The following is a 23,483-nucleotide window of genomic DNA, read 5'->3' on the forward strand; positions in this document are numbered from 1 at the left end:
TGATGGTTTGGAATCGAGAAAATATAACAGTAGAATTAGTGTAAAAACGATCAATAACTGGACGAATTGTTTACTCATTAGACCGATTATATTGACCGTATAACGAACGTAGTGCTCTATGAAATTTGGAAGCAATGTTCTGTCATTAAACCATTCATGATGAATTGCCAAACCTTAATGAACAGAAATGTCAACACAGTTTGACTCAACTGTTAAACCATAGACAACAACCATAGAAAAACTTCATGCATTAAAAAAAACCTGTTAGTTGTTTTCTAGTATTTTTCAACCTTTATAAAGTGATTAGATGTAATCAGCTTTCTACAATTGGCCCCAAGTTTGGACAATGAAGAATGAATTTATTCCTTTCCATCTCCGAAAACCGTGCAAGGACCCCAGGACCAGCCTCAGTAATTTAAACGTGTTTCATAGTCCGCAATTCACGGTCGAAAATAATGCAGGCGAACAGTCCTCCGCATCGCCACGTTGCCACATCACTCCGCCTCCCAATCCGACCGTACCGCCCGAGCCGGCAACGCCGCTCCGGCGCCTGCATCGTCGGTCCCAGACCTCAGTGCACAATTCGCGACGCTGGGCGCCGATCAACATCCGCACCTGTTGGCCAGACCACAGTATGTTCTAGCGGCGCATCCCGCCAAAACTCGCGCGGACCTGAAGATGACTCGCGCGAAGAGTCCGAAACGTTGCAACCGCGCGTCTTCCGCACTCGGCCGGCCAGTGGTGGCCTCCCAATGATCCCGGATGGCTAGTGCGTTCTCCCGTGGACAGCAGGGACCCTGAGGAGTGAAATGATGAGTGTAGAAACGTCGGGTTGACGCGCTGAAGATCTCTCGACTTTCGCAACGACGGAAAACTTCACTGAAGAGAGGAAAGTCGAGATAACCGCGGAAGAAAAAAAAGGGACAATAATAAATAACAGATTTCGAATTTTAAAGTTTAGGTGGTTTAGGTGTAACTAGTCGGTCAATTCGTAAATTAAATTTAACTTTTGCTCAAGGTAGATTTTGAAACAGTTTAGCTTACGCTCCTTTATCCGAAAATCTTCCATTTTTATATTTATCGTACGAGATTGAGCTTGATTTTTAGCCGTTCTAGCGCCTTAGCGTAATTCATGACTGAAGTGATTGTGGAAAAGTTAGTGAGGTGATGTGTTTGTGAGATGATGGTTTCTTTTTTAAAAGGGGGGTTATGGTAATGGATTGCAGCCATGACGATGTGGCAGAGTGGCATGGGGGGACACGGGGGGAAGAACAATGCCTGGATGAAGTTGATGGGCATAGTTCACAAAGAGAGGAGGCACCATGATTCTGGACCATCTGGTGGGGATCGCGCTCTTAGCCAGTAAGTTGCTCATTTTCTCTTCTTTTTTCCTCTTGAACGAAGTTTTATTCTTATCGTCTATTTGATTTGACGCAGGAGAAATTTGTTTCCTGCTTTGGTCAGTTCGCTTCGTAGCCATTTGAAATTTGATAGGTAGATACGCCTCTGGATTCTGAGCGTATAAAAATTGGTTCCCCACTTTTTCTAGTTTTATTCTTACTCTTTTTTTATTGTTAGGAAACTATATTTAAATTTCAGAAATGGGGTGAAAATTGATAACTCTGTATTTATTAGGAATATTTTATATCCTTTTTTTGTGGTAATTATAGGAATTCCTCTATTTCAGTATCGTAATAAAGTCATTAAAGTTCTAAAAACAGTGCTGTAATGAACTCATTACAGCATCGTTTTTAGTTATATTTTTCGGTTTGTGGTTGTCTCTACTGCCTTTCAATCCTATCATAATTTCAACAAACGTCAATAATTGTTGATATAATGTATAATTTGGATATAAAGAAATGATTTGGAATTGTTCTCAATTCTTTTTTATTTTGGTGGTGTTAAATCGATTTCGTCAGACATAATTTATGAATTTAATGAGTAATTTCAAATCATTTGAATTCGATACGTATCTACGATTCAAATTCAAATTGCGTAATCTTTCAATTTTCGTAACAGTCACGCCAACTGCCAAGATATAATACAAAAGTCACTAGTATGTATAATTTGAATTTTTAATTGAATTTCGACAATATTTCACAGAGCTTGACTGAAATAGAGAAAATATCGTCTGATACTCGTTGCAGAAGGCAATTCCAACACTCTTGTGTCTTTCGCATTCGTGTTGGAATAGGAGCCAATTCTGCAACTTGTTTTAGAATATACTATTATCGAATCTAGTTCAGGACTAGATCAGAGTTTCGTTTCGAATTTTTTCAAACTACCAGTGGTCCACCAAAAAAAGTCCTGGAGGAAAAAAATCTGGCACTGTTCCAGAAGAATTACCACCCTGTCGATTTGCCTTCGAAATTGGCATATCACGTGATGCAAACTCTAAATTGGAATATTCATTAATTTTTTCCTTAAAATTATCCGAAGAATCTGCCTTTTCCGTTCAAAACTTCAATTCAGGAACACTTTGTATATATTTACACCTATAATACAGTTCTGTGAAATCCAAGGTTGTAATTGACGCATGAATGAATGAACGCTCAAGAGCTATCGGCTTTATGTCGATTGTTTCCTCGTTCATCATCAATGAGTTGAATCTTCCCATTTGGGACCATTTCCAGACAATTGTCCCGAAATTATAGAACGATCTGTTCAGAGAACGTACGCTCAAAAAGTTCAATATTTGAAATTAACAGAAATCAACTATGTAGCTCTCACATAGAGAATAATTGGAATAATCTTATCCGAACCATAAAATATATTGCTTCTAATTTTTTGGTTATTTGTCGTAATATTCGGAGGAATGACAACATGCAAAAACATTGAAGAAAGGTAGAATTTTCTTGGAATGTCGATTTTATTTCAAGAGGACGAGACATTTTCAAATTATATTAAGAACGTCAATTTAATTCGAGATAGACAATTCTGAATGCAGAATTTTCATTCCAGCAGGAATTTATTATTTTTATTTACTTTCTCTCAGAAAATTGCTTCGAAAAATTGATAAATGAAATTTTGTTGAACGTATCACCTAATTCTATGTTCCCATGGCATATTAATTGAGTATTTGTAATAACGCTTTGGATGTTCTAAAAGCCGTAGCTGTACGTCATTGTTTTTTTCATTTTAATTCGTTTCAGTTGGTCCTAAAGACTGAAGTAATTAATTATTTCCAAATTACACTTAATATCACTTTCCCCTTTTTCACGATAAAGCAATCAAGCGGCAACAACAAGACCAGAATTTTCAATTTCAAACTCCGCGACCCGAATACGTCAAGCCATTCTTTCATACCAACGCTATAAAAATTAGAAATCAACATTTTCCGGCCAAGAAGTTAGCCAGGGTATTTTAATTGAGAAAATCAACAACTGAAATTCAGCGTGAGAGCTGTGGCCTCCATTGGTATTAATTATTCATGAGTGTGGTAGTCGTTGCTTCGTTCAAGTTACTTGAAGTTTAACAGATTCAGTTCGCAGAGGTCTCTCGAAGAAAAGCTCAACTAAATAGTCCATTACTGCAAAGTACTCCAGTGCAACTCGTTCAGTTTGCCCATTTTACATATGAAAGGGACGGTTTGATTCAGTGCAGAAGTTGTTTTAGTGAAACTTTAGCAGTTCAAGCCGGAAATACAGAAAACTATAATTTAGGAGAAAAAGTTTTGGATATTAATGCCGCGCATTCACCATTTTGCAACCTAATACTGATCACACTCCGATCTTAAGGTCTATTGTGTCCCTTAACACATCTCACTAGTGCTCCTTTTAATAGATCGCCTGTCATTTCTATGGTTCTAATAAATTGGAGTACTTGAAATGGCTTTCAGTTTTTCGTCCAAAATCTTTTTGCGTTGGCTAGCAATGTCGAAGCAATCTGTGCCAAGGTTATTAGGAGGTTTTTTCCTCCCTACTGAATCTGTAAGGCAGCCAGTGAGAGGACAGAGCATAATGGTAGTTAAATCCAGAAATTTCGACAGTAATCCATCCCTGGAAGATTCCACCAAAGTGCTTTTTTTTCGGATTTCTTCGTCTCTCGAAATTCTTTCTTAGGTATACATGAATTTTTCTATACCTCAAAAAGGTTCCGGACCAATAAAATGCTTTTGTGTTTCCTTTCTGGCAAGTGTATTGGGCCCTTCACTTCCTTTGATTCTCGACTATCCAGGAATCCAGACTTAAATACCTTATTATTCTTGCCTTAGAATTATGTGACCTTTTTAGTCCATTAGTTTTTTGCAATAGAATAAGAGAATTATATTGTTTTATTAGAAGTTGAGGTGTTACATTTTGTGGTGAGACTGAATGTTTGACAGTCGGGCCACATAAAGTTAGTTAGTTTTGCCAAATAAAACATGACGAAAGCATACAGATTTCCATCTTCGATAGGGTCTCTTATAAAAAATTACTCAGAAAATTATCTGCGAACAATTATTTAATATTCCTTTTAAGAGTTGTGCACAATTAGGTAGATTCAATAGCTTTGCTCTAATCAAGGTATAAGTCGAATTCAGGGATGTTTGGAGATGATATCCAAATTTAAACAATTTGGGGGGAATACTCAAACTTACAAATGCTATTCAGTATTCCTCATTTTCTGTACAGAAGTTATAACAATCTCATAAATGTTGTCACATTTTTCTTGTCATATTCTCAGTTCAGGTAATTGTTGAGATTGATCGGTATATTGAGAAACTAAGAGGCATAAATAATTTTTGTTTGTATGTTTGTTTTTACCGATTATTTTTTATGGAGCTGTTTTTGAGCCTCGTCTGAATAAATAAACACCAGAATAAAGAAATTACGTCCAGAAGGGACACAGAAACTAGCACGTTGAAGTACATTCAGTCCTCACTTTTTGTTCAGTGAGTCAAGCTGTTATAGATTGCATTTCCTAATGGCAAAGTGACAAGATACAACATCCTCTAATCTCAAGATTGATTATCGCTTCTTATTGACGATGGAAGCATCAGTATTTGGGGGTTTTGAAGCTGCCAACGTACGAACAATGTGAATCGATTTTCAATCACAATTACTCATGAGGTTGTATGGAATAATCTGTGGTATTCCATTCGTTATGAAAGGCTAACACGCCAGATTTTATACCTTGGTCGATATTTCATGAAAATTCATGATTACCCCATTATAAAATAAATTATTCGATTTTCACTGGATATTAGCTGAATCAGGTGGAATGTTAATGCATTCATTCGAGAACTATTCAAAATATTTATGAAGGTTCAATTCGAAGAAAGAATGAAGCAAGGCCAAACTTTTTCCTAATAAAAGATTATTCGGGGAAAATGTTCTAATGACAAAATCGAAAGTTTGCTAGAAAATATCAGTGATTAGTGTAAACTTCGTTGCTCATCTCAATGGCCCTTACAACATAACCTTTTGGACATTAATTCTTCACGTTGCTTTTACCAGCATTGTTGCCGCCACATAAAAACAGCCAATTTATTTCGTTTCGAAAGCGTCGACACAACTTTTCCAGTTTTTCAAGTCGATGCACAAAAGGCTGGCCCAAAGCGCTGAAGTTCATTGTTCATGGGCGCTGGAACGTATGTCATAATTCTGGAGAAAGATGTTGCACCATCTGCAGATCGGAAGGGTCTACGGCCATCCTTTTGAACTAGTGGTTTTCCTTTAAGAAACCTGACGATAAAGAATATATAACGAGATAGTATTCTTTATGTCTAGGAGAAGGATTCCAATATTGTTTGTGTTATAACGGGTGTTTTTTTTTCGAGGTATGTAACTTTAAGTTGGCATTACTGTTCAAGATGGTGACCGATTTAATAGCTGTCAGATGATTTGTTCTCAGTTTGGTTTGACAATTCATCATGAATAGACTCACGCCTGAACAACGCTTGCAAATAGTGCAATTTAATTTAGAAAATAATGGTTCTGTGCGGAATACATATCGCGCACTACGTCCATTTTATTTTGTTTAGCGATTAAGCGCACTTCTGGTTGAATGGCTGCGTCAACAAACAAAACTGCCGCATTTGGAGTGAAGTTAAGCCTCAAGTGTATGTCGAAACACCGTTACATCCAGAAAAACTGACTGTTTGGTGCGCTTTATGGGCTGTTGGAATCATTGGTCTCAGTTTGGTTTGGCAATTCATCATGAATAGACTCACGCCTAAACAACGCTTGCAAATAGTGCAATTTTATTTCGAAAATACTTGTTCTGTGCGGAATACGTATCGTGCACTACGATGAAACGCACTTCTGGTTGAATGGCTACGTCAACAAACAAAACTGCTGCATTTGTAGTGAAGCTAATCCTCAAGTGTATGTCGAAACACCGTCACATCTAGAAAAAAACGATGATGGCCAGAACGTTACACTCAATGGTGATCGGTATAGAGCCAAGATAACTAACTTTTTCATTCCTGAATTGAACAACCATGATGTCCAGGAGCTATGGTTCCAACAAGACGGCGCAACATGTCACACAGCTCGTGCCACAATCGATTTATTTAAAGACACGTTCGGTGACCGCCTAATTTCACGTTTTGGACCTGTAAATTGGCCTCCAAGATCTTGTGATTTAACACCGCTAGACTACTTTCTGTGGGGCTATGTAAAGTTATTGGTCTATACGGATAAGCCACAAACCCTTGACCATTTGGAAGACAACATTCGCCGTGTTATTGCCGATATACGGCCTCAAATGTTGGAAAAAGTCATCGAAAATTGGACGTCCAGATTTGACTACATCTGATCCAGCAGTGACGGTCATATGCCAGAAAGCATATTCAAAATGTAATGCCACTAGATTATCTTGCAGATAAATAAAATTCATGTCAATCGAATAATCCATCGTTGTTGTATTGCAATTTAAAATTCTATAGCTCTAAAAAAAACACCCTTTAAAAGGTTTGACAAAGAGAGGTTTCATTTGGATATATAGAAAAAATGAGTATAGTTTGAGATGAATCAATGGATGTTCATTTCAATTCGAAAAGGAAAGCTATTAACGAGAGAAAACGTAACGGCTATATCTTTTTTTTCATTGAAGATATTCAAATGAAATCTAAATACTCTCAGTTTGAAATTGAGAATCACATGAGTTCTATAATTAAATGCAGAAAGCAGGAGTAAGCGAAGCCTATCGAATACATCTTGTCAAATTCATGATGAGGAAAATTATCTTAGACATCAAGAGACCAGAATAGTCTAGCAGTTGTCAGGTTATGTATGCAACGTCTAATGCTATTGCGAATTAAATTTATAATAAGTATATTATTCGAGAAGTTTTGATTTTACTTCATTTCTTGTTAGTTGAACGTCTCCTTCACATTTTTTTACTATTCTTTTGATAGTACCGTTTATTTTAACTAGGGTATTCCAGAGGCTTGATCGATATTTTCTGGAACCCGGCAAGAATACTTTCAGTCAACCGTTCGAATAAAGAATGAAACGTTTCCATTTCCAGCATTGCCAACTTTATGCCCTACGTTGAAATGGCGAATTCTTTTATTACTCCACCTATTCCCAAATGCCCTTCAAGTACCTCTCGAAGAAAGTTCATATTAGATGAATTTTTTAGAGGGACCGGTTCAGGTAAAAACTGCGCACGCTGTGCCGTTTAATATTTCAACTGGCACGTGCAAAGATCATTTTGTCGAAACTTCAATTATCTCGTAATGCCGTAGAGTTCTTACAGTAATCACGATATTGAACATGTGCAAGGCATTGTGGCGGTATCGTAATTGGTCTCTGGTAAGCTCGGCCTCAAGATGGGTTTACTCGTAATCGGGAACTTTGTCCTAAAGAGGTTTCGGGAATTATTCTTATACTATTTTCTCGAGGTAGGTAGTTCTTTTTTATTAAGATTGTATGCTCTCTGCTATTATAGCATTATCAACTAGAAGTGATTTGTATGATTTTAAGTTGTATTGCTTTGTCACTAGACAAAATGTTATTTGTTGATAATGACCAGTTTGATTTGGGTTTTTATCTTGATTAGTAATTATTAAAGAGGGTTTGAAATTGGCTGATCCTTCTGCACTTCTGCAAAACAGTTATTCAGCTGTGTCGATAACAGTAATTTTTAGTATGAACTATACAGTTCTGAAGACTCTCTTATGGTACTTATGTTGTTCTTGAGAGATATCAGAATGTATAGTTGACAATGAATGTCAGGGACGAATCTATCTTAGAGTTAATAAAGTTAACAAAGCCCACGCACTAGAGAACGTACTCATAACATATCCAGTACCACGTCAGCAGTCCCACAACAAGTGGAGGCTCCAGTTAGTGGTAGCTGCATGAATTCTTTTCGTGTATATTGGTCCAGAAGGATCTTTTATTTCTGGGCTTCGACATTGCTGAATTATTATTCTTTTCAAAGCCCACAGAAGGATTCAGGCCCAAAGGTTGCAATTTTATTGCACCCCAAGCGCACCAACAACTGAAAGGACATGCACTGATTTGTATATTGAAGAAGGTGCATTCACTTCTAGATGGATCCTTTCCTAAACTACGTAGGTAGTAAAGGGTAGATGCACATCTTTATTTACAAGCCTACAAATACCCCTCATAAAAAACAGCAGTGTTCCCTTCGTAATACAATTCCCAACTGCTCGAAATGTACCCGTTCAAGGTTTCAGTTTACCCCTGTTGGTATAAGTATCAAATCGACCCCCGAAAAGGAATCGATCCACCCCATGTCCCTGCTGGTTATGTTCTGAGGTTGTGGCAGTCCGTGGATCTTATTAGGGGTAATATATTATTACGAGCATGAATTTAATGCTACAAATGCTGCATAATTCATGCCCCTTACTAGAATTGATTTATGACGTTGCACCTTGGAGTAGAACGTGTCTGTCAATGCTTGCAGAGATATTGCACCATGTTATTATTTGGACTATTGTTGAGGGTGGGTTGGCTGAAAGAGGTGAAGCTGGATTTGGAAGACTTTCCAGGTAAAATATAGAAGAGGACATCTCAGTTCCTTAGCATGCCACTTGTTCTTGATGTAAGTTGATTCAAGCAAGAATTTATCTGCTATCCAACTGATTGACAATACGGAAAAGTTCGTTGTATGGCGATGTATATTCGAAAGAACTTGGTTCGAATAAGTAATTTTTGAGTAAGTAATAATTCAGTAGATTCTATCTAAAGGGTGTTTATTTTAGAGCTATAGAACTTTGAATTGCAATAAAACAACGATGGATTATTCGATTAACATGAATTTTATTTATCCGCAAGATAATCTTGTGGCATTCCATTTCAAATATGATTTCTGGCATATGACCGCCACGGCTGGCTCGGATGTAGTCCAATCTGGACGTCCAATTTTCGATTACTTTTTCCAACATTTGTGGCCGTATATCGGCAATAACACGGCGAATGTTGTCTTCCAAATGGTCAAGGGTTTGTGGCTTATCCGCATAGACCAATGGCTTAACATAGACCCACAGAAAATAGTCTAGCGCTGTTAAATCACAAGATCTTGGAGGCCAATTCACAGGTCCAAAACATGAAATTAGGCGCTCACCAAACGTGTCTTTCAATAAATCGATTGTGGCACGAGCTGTGTGACATGTTGCGCCGTCTTGTTGGAATCACAGCTCCTGGACATCATGATAGTTCAATTCAGGAATGAAAAAGTTAGTAATCATGGCTCTATACCGATCACCATTGACTGTAACGTTCTGGCCTTCATCGTTTTTGAAGAAGTACGGGCCAATGATTCCACCAGCCCATAAAGCGCACCAAACAGTCAGTTTTTCTGGATGTAACGGTGTTTCGACATACACTTGAGGATTAGCTTCACTCGAAATGCGGCAGTTTTGTTTGTTGAGGTAGCCATTCAACCAGAAGTGCGCTTCATCGCTAAACAAATAAAATGAACGTAGTGCGCGATACGTATTCCGCACAGAACCATTATTTTCGAAATAAAATTGCACAATTTGCAAGCGTTTTTCAGGCGTGAGTCTATTTATGATGAATTGCCAAACCAAACTGAGAATAAATCACTTGACTGCTGTTAAATTGGTCGTCATCTTGAACAGTAATGCCAACTTGAAGTTATATACCTCCAAAGAAAACACCCGTTACATCTGATATTTCGTAAAAAAATGAACTTGTTTCAATCGAAACGAATTTAAACAAGCGTCTAAAAATTCCTAGATTCACTTTAGTGCTTTACTCATATTTATCCCAGTAAATGATCTCAAATTTCTTGAAAGTATCATTCCTTCGAAGTTTAACTTTTTCATTGTCACCTCGTTCCATTATATTAATTACCACATCCTGTTCCAATTCTCTAATCCCGAATAAGTTCCCAGTTGCCAAACTTAGACGCGACGAAATATAAAATTACCATCACAATGTTTTTCGGAGGAATAGGGCAAGTTTTCCCAGTCAACGAGATTAGGTTAATCGCATTTCAAACTAGACGGCTGTTTCCAGAGTGTCAGCAACTCTTGCAGCTTTCCTAAGCCTTTATACCCTAGACGTGCGATGCGAGATGCATATTATCAGAGAAAGGGAGAGAGTTTGAGCGACTTCAACGGAACTGTCAGCGGAACTGCTCCAATATTATTTCAGATGGAATATTCAGACCACTTCTGCGGAGTTGGGAGAATTCGAAGAGACAAGGGTTCCGTAGCTAAGGAGCATTTCACTCAGAACTACCTTCACAGAGGGAAAGAGATCGTAGAATTGGATTAAACGATGCTCACTCGAATAAAATCCGTGGAAAATTCAGACGCGGAGCGGAGGACTTTTTGCTGACTGGATTATAAATGGTTTTCCAATAAGAGGTTTCACTTTGATATTGGAAAAAACGAGTATATTTCAAAATAAATCAATGGATGAAGAGGAAGATATGTCATTAATGATTGAGAAATTTTTCATTCAAAATTCGTACATTTGTACATTCTCGATAACTTCACGAATTCCATCTTTGAGGTCTTGAATTTATTGTGGACCATTGGCATAGACCCCAAAGGTGGTAAAACCACAAGATCTCGGTGTGCAATTGTGATCCATTCTTTGAGAATTAACACGATAGCAAACTTTGGTGCTTACTAACGGGTGTTTTTTTTCGAGGTATATAACTTTAAGTTGGCATTACTTTTCAAGATGGCGACCGATTCAACAGCTGTCAAGCGATTTATTCTCAGTTTGGTTTGGCAATTCATCATGAATTGACTCACGCCTGAACAACGCTTGCAAATAGTGAAATTTTATTTCGAAAATAATGGTTCTGTGCGGAATACGTATCGCGCACTACGTCCATTTTATTTTGTTTAACAATAAAACGCACTTCTGATTGAATAGCTACGTCAACAAACAAAACTGCCGCATTTGGAGTGAAGTTAATCCTCAAGTGTATGTCGATACACCGTTACATCCAGAAAAACTGTCTGTTTGGTGCGCTTTATGGGCTGGTAGAATCATTGGTCCGTACTTCTTCAAAAACGATGATGGCCAGAACGTTACAGTCAATGGTGATCGGTATAGAGCCATGAATACTAACTTTTTCATTCCTGAATTGAACAACCATGATGTCCAGGAGCTGTGGTTCCAACAAGACGGCGCAACATGTCACACAGCTCGTGCCACAATCGATTTATTGAAAGACACGTTTGGTGACCGCCTAATTTCACGTTTTGGACCTGTGAATTGGCCTCTAGGATCTTGTGATTTAACACCGCTGGACTACTTTCTGTGGGGCTATGTAAAGTCATTGGTCTATGCGGATAAGCGACAAACCCTTGACCATTTGGAAGACAACATTCGCCGTGTTATTGCCGATATACGGCCACAAATGTTGGAAAAAGTCATCGAAAATTGGACGTCCAGATTGGACTACATCCGAGCCAGCCGTGGCGGTCATATGCCAGAAATCATATTTGAAATGTTATGCCACAAGATTATCTTGCGGATAAATAAAATTAATGCAATCGAATAATCCATCGTTGTTTTATTGCAATTTAAACTTCTATAGCTCTGAAAAAAACACCCTTTAGAATAATGTAAACAGGTTTTGGTAGTCACAGTATAATGTACTACAGATAGTGCAGGGGAGAGTAAAGTGGATAAGATCACATTAGAAAAGATTTTCTATGCCTCAGTAGATACCAGAACTCTCCTGCTTTCGGCGCAACATCAATTTATAATGTTTTACCCTCCTCTTTCAAGAACTTATCTTTTAAACATTTTAAAAATGAAATGAAGGAGGAATTAGTGAAGGATGTGTTCTATTCGGTGGATGAGTTTTTCAAATGTAAATTTGGAGGTTGTCCAGCTACTTTTGTTTATTTTGTGTGTTAATATTGTTGTTGATTGTGTTCATAACATTTATAATTTTAATGGCTATCAACTGTAGTGTTATGTAATATCAACAATAAAGGCTATTCTATTCTAACACTCATTATACAAATGTAAATCAGGCTTCATGGATATGAAAAACATGGCGCGCAAACTCCAAATTCGAAATCCCAACTCGACGGACCAAAAAAAGTTATCTCCAGCCGAAGGTGCCGCATACCTCGAGGGATTCCCTCTTCAGCAAAGCGACACTTTGGTACCGAATTTATACGGCCAGATAGACGGCCCAACATAAATATTAAATCTTTAATTCCATTCCGGGCGAATCGCTGGGGCGCCATTATCTGTTGACATTTTCAATTCGAAATCCGAAATGAAGGTTTAAAGTGGGGGATACGGAATCTATGTTACTGCCTGGAATCGGTGGCTCCTGTGGGAAATGTACGTAACACGCCCGTTCTCCCTCTTCCGGTTTATATTTACCTTCCTGCGCTCGTTCGTTTGTTCTACAGCCGCCATCAAAATCCGATCTCTGTCTGGTGCAGATTTTCATCGGGGAGCGGAGAGAGTGGATAGAGTAGATGGAGTAGATAGAGGATTTGTTAGTGTAATGAAATCGAGGGGAATATCGGTAAAATGGCGTGTATGGAGTGTGATATTGGGATATTGTGTGGACCACAGTAATAGAAAGGGGGAATACTGAGTTTGGAAATACCTATAACGTTTCATTACTTCGTTTTTGAACATTCATTTTCCTAAGAGATTGCTCTATCATTTTGTAAGGAAGTTAAAGTCGATTACGTCCTTTTGTCCGACCGTAAATTAGGGACCAAAGTTCAAATCTCTGGTTTCAAGCTTCACGTCGAATTAATCACCAGAACCAGATAATATTTCAGAAGAATAACTGATGAAAATAATCGAAATTTCAGTGGTTCAATTCAATTTTAGCATAATACAGGTTTTTCCGTTTAAAGGTTTCATTTTGATTTAAAAAACGAGTAATTCTCAAGAGAATGCAATGGATGTTTATTTCGTATCCGAATTTTGCATAGAGATTTTTAAAATTCAGTTATCATAAGAACTTAAGCCCATCGATACCTATATGTGTTGAATATAGACCAAAAACTACGTGGACATGGTTTGAAGCTTTCGCACGGTGGTTTTCGAACAACTCAGAGACAGTACTTTTTGCCAAACAGGGTTTTCCATGCTTGGAATTTTCTGCCGGAAGAAGTGATATCAGCACACACCATAAACACCTTCCAGAACAGGCTGGACAATACGCTCTATTAGTCACACACCGCCATTTTAGTTCTCCTGTCAGTGTTCGGAATCCAAACAAACAAATTGTCATTCGAATTAGTACGTTGTCGTTGAAGAAATTGGCTTATTTTGATAAATAAGATTATTTAAGGGACGATTTTACCATTAATTGATAGACAGAAGGAACGAGATTAATGCTAGTAAGTTCGAACTTGAAGTTCAACTAATAAACACGGCTTTTTACAAAATCTGGGAAATGATACAGGATTCAAACTTACTGGTATTAACCTTGTTCCTTCTGTCTATCAATTAATACTGAAATCGTTCCTCAAATACTCTTATTTATGAAAATAAGCCAATTCCTTCAACGACACCGTACTAATTTGAATGACATTTCATTTGTTTGGATTCGGAACACTGACAGGAGAACCAAAAATGGCGGTGTCTGACGTCACACTAATAGAGCGTATTTCATGGACTTGTAGATTCAGTGTTTATTTCCATTTTCATTGTGTTTTTTTTTATTGAGCACTATATAATTAGTCCTCTGCCCTTTCTTTTGTAAAATAATAATGATCCTTGAAATGTATCAAAATGATTCGGATTTTCACTAGAAAATCATCTTCGTTCTCTCGTTAATGGCATATTTTCCTTCCTACAATGAAATAGACATCCATTGATTTCACTAGAAATATTTTAATATCAGAATGAAATCTCTTATTTGAGAACCCTATACACAATTCTGACCCTACTGCTCTTTCAAATTCGAATTATCAATTCAAATTATCTATGACATATTGCAAAAAAAAAATAATGAAAATCATCATGGGTTGTTTCTATGATGATAAACAGGTATACAAAAAGTAATTGAAATCCAATAATTTGTGTGTTGATAACTTTATGAAATATTCAATTCATTCTGTGTTCTGTACTATTCCAACTCTCACGAAAACTCTCGAGTTTCTCTGAAGAATTCATGCGATCTGAAATGAGCCATCCCAAACTTTCTATTTGTTGACACTCGATTCCCGCATGAACATCAATCAGATCACCGAAGTCGCCTGTTAAAACAGGTTTTATGTTGACATCGCCCTCTGCTATTTTTCGATCCGTTTCTTAGGTCACGCGATCCCGGGGACAAAAATGAAGCATTTAGCTTTATTTATTTGTTCGGGAATCGATTATAACCCTACATGCGATCCGAAATTTGGCCTGCTTCACGAAAAAATACCAAATTTTCAATATCCACATCTTAGCGGTTGGCAATTTTTATTTTTGATCTGGGATTTCTCAATAACGCGATGTTTCTGAAAGAAATGGAAGCCCCAGTTAGAAGAGATATTTTGTAGAGAATTTCAACAATTTCAGGTATTGTTGAAGTCTGTATCGATTGATTTTGAAAGCAACAGCTGCCCAGATAGCTATTCAAAACATAACCTCTCATTGGAAAATTATGTTTAACTCTTTCTCAATATTTATAAGTAATGACTTAATCAGAATTTTTCTCATGTCAAAAATTCTATGTATATGGAGAACAATTATCGAAAATTACAGCGAATATTTCCCTCCTGTCAAAAATTCTATGTATATGGAGAACAATTATCGAAAATTACAGCGAATATTTCCCTCCCGTCAAAAATTCTATGTATATGGAGAACAATCATCGAAAATTACAGCGAATATTTCCCTCCTGTCAAAAATTCTATGTATATGGAGAACAATTATCGAAAATTACAGCGAATATTTCCCTCCTGTCAAAAATTCTATGTATATGGAGAACAATTATCGAAAATTACAGCGAATATTTCCCTCCTGTCAAAAATTCTATGTATATGGAGAACAATTATCGAATATTACAGCGAATATTTCCCTCCTGTCAAAAATTCTATGTATATGGAGAACAATTATCGAAAATTACAGCGAATATTTCCCTCCTGTCAAAAATTCTATGTATATGGAGAACAATTATCGAAAATTACAGCGAATATTTCCCTCCTGTCAAAAATTCTATGTATATGGAGAACAATTATCGAAAATTACAGCGAATATTTCCCTCCTGTCAAAATTTCTATGTATCTGGAGAACAATTATCGAAAATTACAGCGATAATTGCATTGTAGGAAGCGAAACAGCACTGCGATAATTGTTCTGTTCATAGATGCATAGTTTCTATGCATCTTACACAGTGCGAATCTATGGCCATTCCATTCTACATCAGTTTGACAAGTAATGTAACAGTTTATTCGGGAAATATTCCCCCGAATTACACTCGTGCATCAAAATGACCGGATAATTTCGCATTCCAGCGTGTTTTCTTTGAAAAACTGCATTCGGTTATTTTCATTTTTGGAGAAAGAGCCTGACACCGAAGGTGGAGGGCTCTTTCTCTAAAAATGAAGATGAACTCATGAAGTTTTCATGACAACACGCTGTCATGCAAAATTATCGGTAATTTTGATGCACTTGTGCAATTACTTATGATTATTCCGCAACTCTCAGTCTTAAGAGGAACATTTCAAGTTTGAATAGGCAGAGAAAAAAATTACTGAACTTTTCTAATCAATACTATTCTCGCTTTTGCCATCTGGATATCTAAAAGAATAGCCAGAAAATCCTGCACAGAGGTAACAATGATCTAAGGACTCTCCTAGGTCCATTCGTCTGCGTGATATAAATCCATACCAGAGGCAGTTTGTTATCTGAAAATTGGGAGAAAATCCCACAAAATGAAATATCGTATAACCTACCTCTCCCTATTTTCTCCCCCTCTGACAATCGAGTTGGCCACTTAATAAATCAGAAGGGGGTCTCAAAAGCCACAAATTATTCAATACCTTGATGAACAGAGTCATTAACTGAGAATTAGTTGTTCCGCACCTAGGGGTTTCATTTGTGGGGTGAACTGTTTACAAGCATAAGTTTGCTACCCCTCTAATTATGTCGACTTGGAGGCCTTGTTCTCTTTCAATCGGGGTGAACTAGTTTGTTTTTTTTTTGGTGGTAGGAAACTTTGGCGTCTATACGAATATTTGATGAGAGATTGGAAAATGAGATGATCATTTTTACAGATTGCTTTCAGGTATAAATATTTGATGGGTGTTCAAGTTTCTATGTCACTATGTATAAAATATGGTGGTTTTGTTCTATATTCTGTTTAATTTTGGTGAAAAGAATCAAATTATTTCTATAAGATTCGATGCCATTATACAGACTGTCCAGTAAAATATTATTATATTATGAGACGTGATGTATTTGACGTGAGAAGTGATGTATGTGACGATCATTATCACAGATTGATTTGATGATTGTCACAGGCAAAAGGGAGAATAATATATTCTATTCATATTGTGGCAACACATGAATGCTCTCAAAAAGTTGAACAAAAAAATACGTAGGGTCCTCTATTAAAAATAAGGGAATGTTAAATCTACACTGCGCAAAAAAATTATTCTACAACTGAAGGTGTTCTCATGGATAATTATTTTTATCAGTATTATGCATGCATATGTTATCCACTGTCAACGTTTTTCTTCATTACAGATGTTTTTTCCCAGCAGGAATAAAAAAAGATGAGATTATCAGATTTCGAATGTATTGGCTCCATTCTGAAATCACGCGAAACACACAATTTGACCCAAGAGGAATGTGCCCAAGCGGTAGTTTTGCGAGAAGAAGGGTGGACATACACAAGAATTGCAGAAAGGTTTGGAGTTTACCATACAAGTGTGTCCAGAATGTTGCAGCGATTCAGGGAGACAGGTATGAATGTCCGAAGACCAGGACAGGGTAGACCACGGGTAACAACTGCCATTCAAGAACGTTACTTGAGAGTTTCTTCGTTGAGACAACGGTTTGCAACTGCTCGCCTCCTTCAAAATCAGTTTGGGCAAACTCATGGGGTGCAAATTAGCACTCAGACAATAAGAAATCGCCTCAGGGAATATGATTTAAGGCCTCGTGTCCAGCAAGAAGTCCAGATCTCAATCCGATTGAGCAGCTTTGGGACAACCTCAATAGAAGGCTGAGAAGTTCAGAAAATCATCCAGCTACTCTTAATGACTTAGGAATCCAACTCAGAGAAACCTGGGAAGGATTAGATCAGAACATTTCAAGATCACTCATTTTGAGTATGAACCGTCGTTGCCGTGCTCTAATTAACGCAAGGGGTGGAAATACCAAGTATTAAATCACTTGTCAGCATTCCAGTATTTTGAAAATTGTTTATTTCTCTTCTTTCACATAGGATTCGGTGGAATCCTGAATTTTTCTTCCATTTAATGTGTCTTGATTCGTTCAAAACCTTCCCGAGAGAACATAAAAAATAAGTTATAAAGTCAATGTAGAGTTAACTTTCATTACCTACGAATTTGGGACACCCTGTACATTGTACTGTCTGAAATGCGAAAACCAACTTCATGTTCTTCAAATTGAAATATACAATAAAACATCAATGTCTTAATCTGGCATAAAAAAAATGCTGTAGCTCATAGGATAGACTGTATCATAAGGAATGGAAAGATTTCAGTCAGAAAAAACAGGCATGATGAAGATATTATCCGATGAGCAGCAAGAACAGCAATCGTAGTGTAAATAATCGAGGATCCTGGTATATCCTTAATTCGGGTTTTGCTCTGGGGGAATAGGATACCAGTAGTGAATACTAGAATGCTATCAGGTTAAGAGGCTTAACCTCACTTCGAAGGGATTAGGAAACATGTTTGTGTGATCTTCTCTGTCGAGTGGATTCTTTCTAAGGCATGTGAACATTTGAAAGAAGACGAAATTAGCTTTTGAACAAGTAGATAGGAGTTCATGAGATAAACAGATTCAAGTGCTTTGAAAATACCTAGTTTGTATACGTTTAGAGTTATTAACCATTCTTCTAGATAGGTCTATTTTGTCTATGATAGCTAGAATTTGTAAACTGCTATAGGAATTAGTTGTTATACAGCCTTGCTCCTCTTAGGTTGTGATTTCATTATGAGATTTTCAGATAATATTCAATTTCTGAAATTTTTACATTTCACAATTTTTGGAAAAAATTTCCTGAAGAAATATGAAAAAGCAGTTGCTGAGACGTCTTGATACGTTCTTTCTTGTCTGCACAGTTATTCATTGGTGGCATTGGAAAATATATATCATGGGCAACTATAACAGTAATTTATAAATGACAGGTCCTGAGTATCCCCTTCCACAACACCGAATTCAATCAAGAATTTTCCTTCCACATGTTTAAATAGTGAAGTTCACAAGAAATACCCATAAAATTCGAACACTATCGTTGTAATGAATAATCGAAAAGGCGGTGTTCCATGCTGATATAAATTTTCCTTTATTATTGGCGCACCAACAATATCCCCGTTATTAAAATGTGATTTATCGATTGAATCACGAAGTTCTCTTCCTGTTTCTACCAATAATTTCTGTTGAATTATTACGGAAATTTCGATGAATTTTTGTTGATTCTTCTCTTGTATTGGAAGTTCTGAGAAAGTTGGAACCTCGAACATTCCATTGATTTCAATGCCAGGGTATCAACCCTCTTTGTGAGGCATTTTTCTGTCGATATTCTACGAATGTATTGACTCATTGGCCTAATTACTGAAATATTGATGAATGCTTTCAGAAATAGTAATCGCCACTCAACTTTAAATGTTAACAGTCAAAAGGAGCTGTCATAAGATATGAATCACACATTCCATTTTGATTATATAACTTTCAACATGGTATCAACTGAAAATAATCTCAATCACGTTAGGAATGGATGTGTCAGTGCTTAGATTAGTCAGAAAACTTTACCGACGCATTCACCATTTTGTCACAATGACCTCATTGTATTGTAAAGGGTGTATTTTTTAGAGCTATAGAACTTTAAATTGCAATAAAACATCGATGGATTATTCGATTGACATGAGTTTTATTTATCCGCAAGATAATCTTGTGGCATTACATTTTGAATATGATTTCTGGCATATGACCGCCACGGCTGGCTCGGATGTAGTCCAATCTGGACGTCCAATTTTCGATGACTTTTTCCAGCATTTGTGGCCGTTTATCGGCAATAACACGGCGAATGTTATCTTCCAAATGGTCAAGGGTTTGTGGCTTATCCGCATAGACCGATGACTCTACATAGCCCCACAGAAAGTAGTTTAGCGGTGTTAAATCACAAGATCTTGGAGGCCAATTCAGATCCAAAACGTGGAATTAGGCGGTCACCAAACGTGTTTTTCAATGAATCGATTGTGGCACGAGCTGTGTGACATGTTGCGCCGTCTTGTTGGAACCACAGCTCCTGGACATCATGGTTGTTCAATTCAGGAATGAAAAATTTAATAATCATGGCTCTATACCGATCACCTTTGACTGTAACGTTCTGGCCATCATCGTTTTTGAAGAAGTACTGACCAATGATTCCACCTGCCTATAAAGCGCACCAAACAGTCAGTTTTTCTGGATGTAACGGTGTTTCGACATACACTTGAGGATTAGCTTCACTTCGAATGTGGCAGTTTTGTTCGTTGACGTAGCCATTCAACCAGAAGTGCGCTTCATCGCTAAACAAAATAAAATGGAGGTAATGCGCGATACGTATTCCGCACAGAACCATTATTTTCGAAATAAAATTGCACTATTTGCAAGCGTTGTTCAAGCGTGAGTCTATTCATGATGAATTGCCGAACCAAACTGAGAATAAATCACTTGACAGCTGTTAAATCGGTCGCCATCTTGAACAGTAATGCCAACTTAAAGTTATATACCTCGAAAAAAAAACACCCGTTATTAGACATTCTCTTAATACTTTTAATATTATAATTGTCTATACAATGTTCATCATGAAGGGTTTCTGCGATTTTCATTCCTCATGGGATTGTAGTGAAATGCGATTTATTCGCTAGTGCATAATAATTAAAATGATAACTTCAATAAAACCAGACCTATATAAATTCTTGATGGAACTGCTCAGATTATTGAACCAACCATTAGTAACACACAGACGCTGAACTGCTCAACTGCTGTTAATGTTTCTTGGATTTCGTGACCCGTTTATGGGATAATATATAAGCGTTTATTCATGAGCGACACACGGACTGGAAAAATCAAACATTTATACGACCTTTTTTTTATACATTTATATTACATGCTATAAAAACCGGCTCTAACCCAGAATACAAAAGCTGCCTCGAAAAACATGTAATTTCGAGCTGATATATGGAACATGAGCAGCGATTGGACGTGGATCTAGTGACCCGAAATGGACTCATGATGGGGTCCTTTTTTAGGCTGAAGGTATTTTCACCTGCGAAATACTTGGATGTTATCGAGGAGTTGTATTTTTTGGAGCTTTTTATCCGGTTCACTGAGATCGGGACAGCGTCATGGCAGCTTGAAGGGTGAATCAATAAGAACGGAAGATTTTGACTGTCATAATGATATGTTGATCAAGTCCTGACAGATTGATAGCTGATATGAGGGAGTTTGAATAATGTTTTGTGTATTTTAATATACACTGCGCAAAAGAATTAACGCACATTATGGAAATCTCAAATTTATTCTACAACTGAAGGTGTTCTCAATGATAATTATTTTTATCAGAATAATGCATGCATATGTTATCCACTTTCAACTTTTTTCTTCAATACAGATGTTTTTTCCCAGCAGGAATAAAAAAAGATGAGATTATCAGATTTTGAATGTATTGGCTCCATTCTGAAATCAGTTGTTCTCGATCAATTCTAGTGATCAATAGTTTTTCTTTCGTTTGATTTTCTACACTTGATCGCTATGCAACGCGAAACACGCAATTTGACCCAAGAGGAATGTGCCCAAGCGGTAGTTTTGCGAGAAGAAGGGTGGACATACACAACAATTGCAGAAAGGTTTGGAGTTTCCCATACAAGTGTGCCCAGAATGTTGCAGCGATTCAGGGAGACAGGTATAAATGTCCGAAGACCAGGACAGGGTAGACCACGGGTAACAACTGCCATTCAAGAACGTTACTTGAGAGTTTCTTCGTTGAGGCAACGGTTTGCAACCGCTCGCCTCCTTCAAAATCAGCTTGAGCAAACTCATGGGGTGCAAATTAGCACTCAGACAATGACAATAAGAAATCGCCTTAGAGAATATGATTTAAGGCCTCGTGTCGCGGCAAGAGGCCCAGCTCTTACCCCAGCCCATCGAAGGGCGCGTTTGGATTTTGCGAGAGAGCATATCCATTGGGAAGAGGCTGATTCAAAATATTATAACAATAATGAAATAGTTGATGTAATAGAGAGAATTAGATTGATTTGAGAACAAGACAAAAAGAGATAGTAGGGAGAATGATGAACCAAGAAAGATAGGTGGAAGAATCAAATGTCAAGAGAAATAGACAAACTCAAGCTGACAGAGAACCGACATTTTTGAAGGCACAAAATTGATGGGGCTCCCTTAGCCAAACCTTAACGAAGATTGCAAAAGTTAATCATACGGAATAATAAATCAAAATCATCTATTCTGCACGCAATCGTAGACGGCTAGAATTTCGTGAAACAGACATAACGCCGATATCTCGAAATTGGCGTTGGAGCATAATCGTGGAAATCGCGGCACCATTCGCCATTAAAACCCAGAATTAGCCCAAAGCGACAGTCTGAATTTCACACAGAAATGATTAGTGCTACCTCAATTAAGTTCGAAAAGGCTCCACTTGAACATCAAGTGTCTCCATTTGCCTACAGGCCCTGCAATTTAGCCATTATGCTAACGAACGACGTCTATGTTTCCCCCCAAAGCCTGAAAAAACGAGTGATGTATACAGGGTGGGCCAGGCTCGATGGTAGCCTAGACTTTTGCGAAGAATAAAAGGTACGATTTTATTGAAAAATTGGTTTCTTGGGTAGGAACCACTGTCCTATCGTTCTAAAATATTTTCAGTACTGCGGTGTTGCCGCTTATATCAACAAGTACTAACAACTTTGATATCTCAAATAAAACACCCTGTATAACAGGCCAATTGAAAATTCTCCGATCTACCATAGTGAAACACATTTTTTCAGCAAAATTAGATTTTATTATTCAACATAGTTGCCTTCGAGGGCGATACAGCGATTATAGCGATCTTCCAACTTTTCTATACCATTTTTGTAGTACGATTTGTCTTTCGCTTCAAAATAAGCCTCAGTTTCGGCGATCACTTCTTCATCGGCGCTGAATTTCTTTCCAGCGAGCATTCTTTTGAGGTTTGAGAACAGGAAAAAGTCGCTGGGGGCAGATCTGGAGAATACAGTGGATGCAAGAGCAATTCGAAGCCCAATTCATGCAATTTTGCCATTGTTTTCTCATATTTGTGACACGGCGCATTGTCTTGATGAAACAGCACCTTTTTTTCTTCAAATGAGGCCGTTTTTTAACGAGTTCATTCTTTAAATGATCCATTAACGCTATCTAATAAACGCTGTTGATGGTCTGGCCCTTTCGGAGGAAATCAATGAATATTATACCTAGCGCATCCCAGAATTCTGATGTCATAACCTTCCAGCTGACTGTTGTGTTTTCCTCGCTTTGGATACGGTTCATAGTGTGCAATCCACCCAGCTGACTGTCGATTGAGCTTCGGAGTGAAATGATGGAGCCATGTTTCATCCATTGTCACATATCGACGCAATAATTCAGGTTTATTGCACTTAAACAGCTTCAAACACTGCTCAGAATCATTAACACGTTGTTGCTTTTGATCGATTGTGAGTTCGCTCGGCACCCATTTTGCACACAGCTTTCTCATGTACAAATATTCGTGAATGATATGATGTACACGTTCAGATGATATCATCACAATGTCTGCTATCTCGATCAACTTCACTTTACGGTCATTCAAAATTATTTTGTGAACTTTTTTGATTTTTTTTGTCGGTGACATCCTCTCTTGGGCGTTCA

At 37.5% G+C, this 23,483-nt stretch overlaps 1 protein-coding gene across 3 annotated transcripts in view; it reads left to right on the plus strand.

Moving 5' to 3' along the window:
* Positions 1-601: 601 nt before the first annotated feature.
* LOC123671947 (potassium voltage-gated channel protein Shaker) overlaps positions 602-23,483 on the plus strand; it is a 204,283-nt gene continuing 181,401 nt past the window's right edge. For 2 of the 3 annotated variants that reach the window (XR_006746203.1, XM_045605851.1), the window contains exon 1: positions 602-1,362. Coding sequence is in view for 2 of the 3 variants with exons in the window: in XM_045605851.1 (XP_045461807.1) it covers positions 1,229-1,362 (134 nt within the window). In the remaining variant the exon portion in view is untranslated. The remainder of the gene's footprint in view (positions 1,363-23,483) is intronic. The other variant, XM_045605850.1, reaches the window with a different exon arrangement.

The sequence above is a fragment of the Harmonia axyridis genome, chromosome 2 (assembly GCF_914767665.1).
Source record: "Harmonia axyridis chromosome 2, icHarAxyr1.1, whole genome shotgun sequence".
Taxonomy (NCBI): Eukaryota; Metazoa; Arthropoda; class Insecta; order Coleoptera; family Coccinellidae; genus Harmonia; species Harmonia axyridis.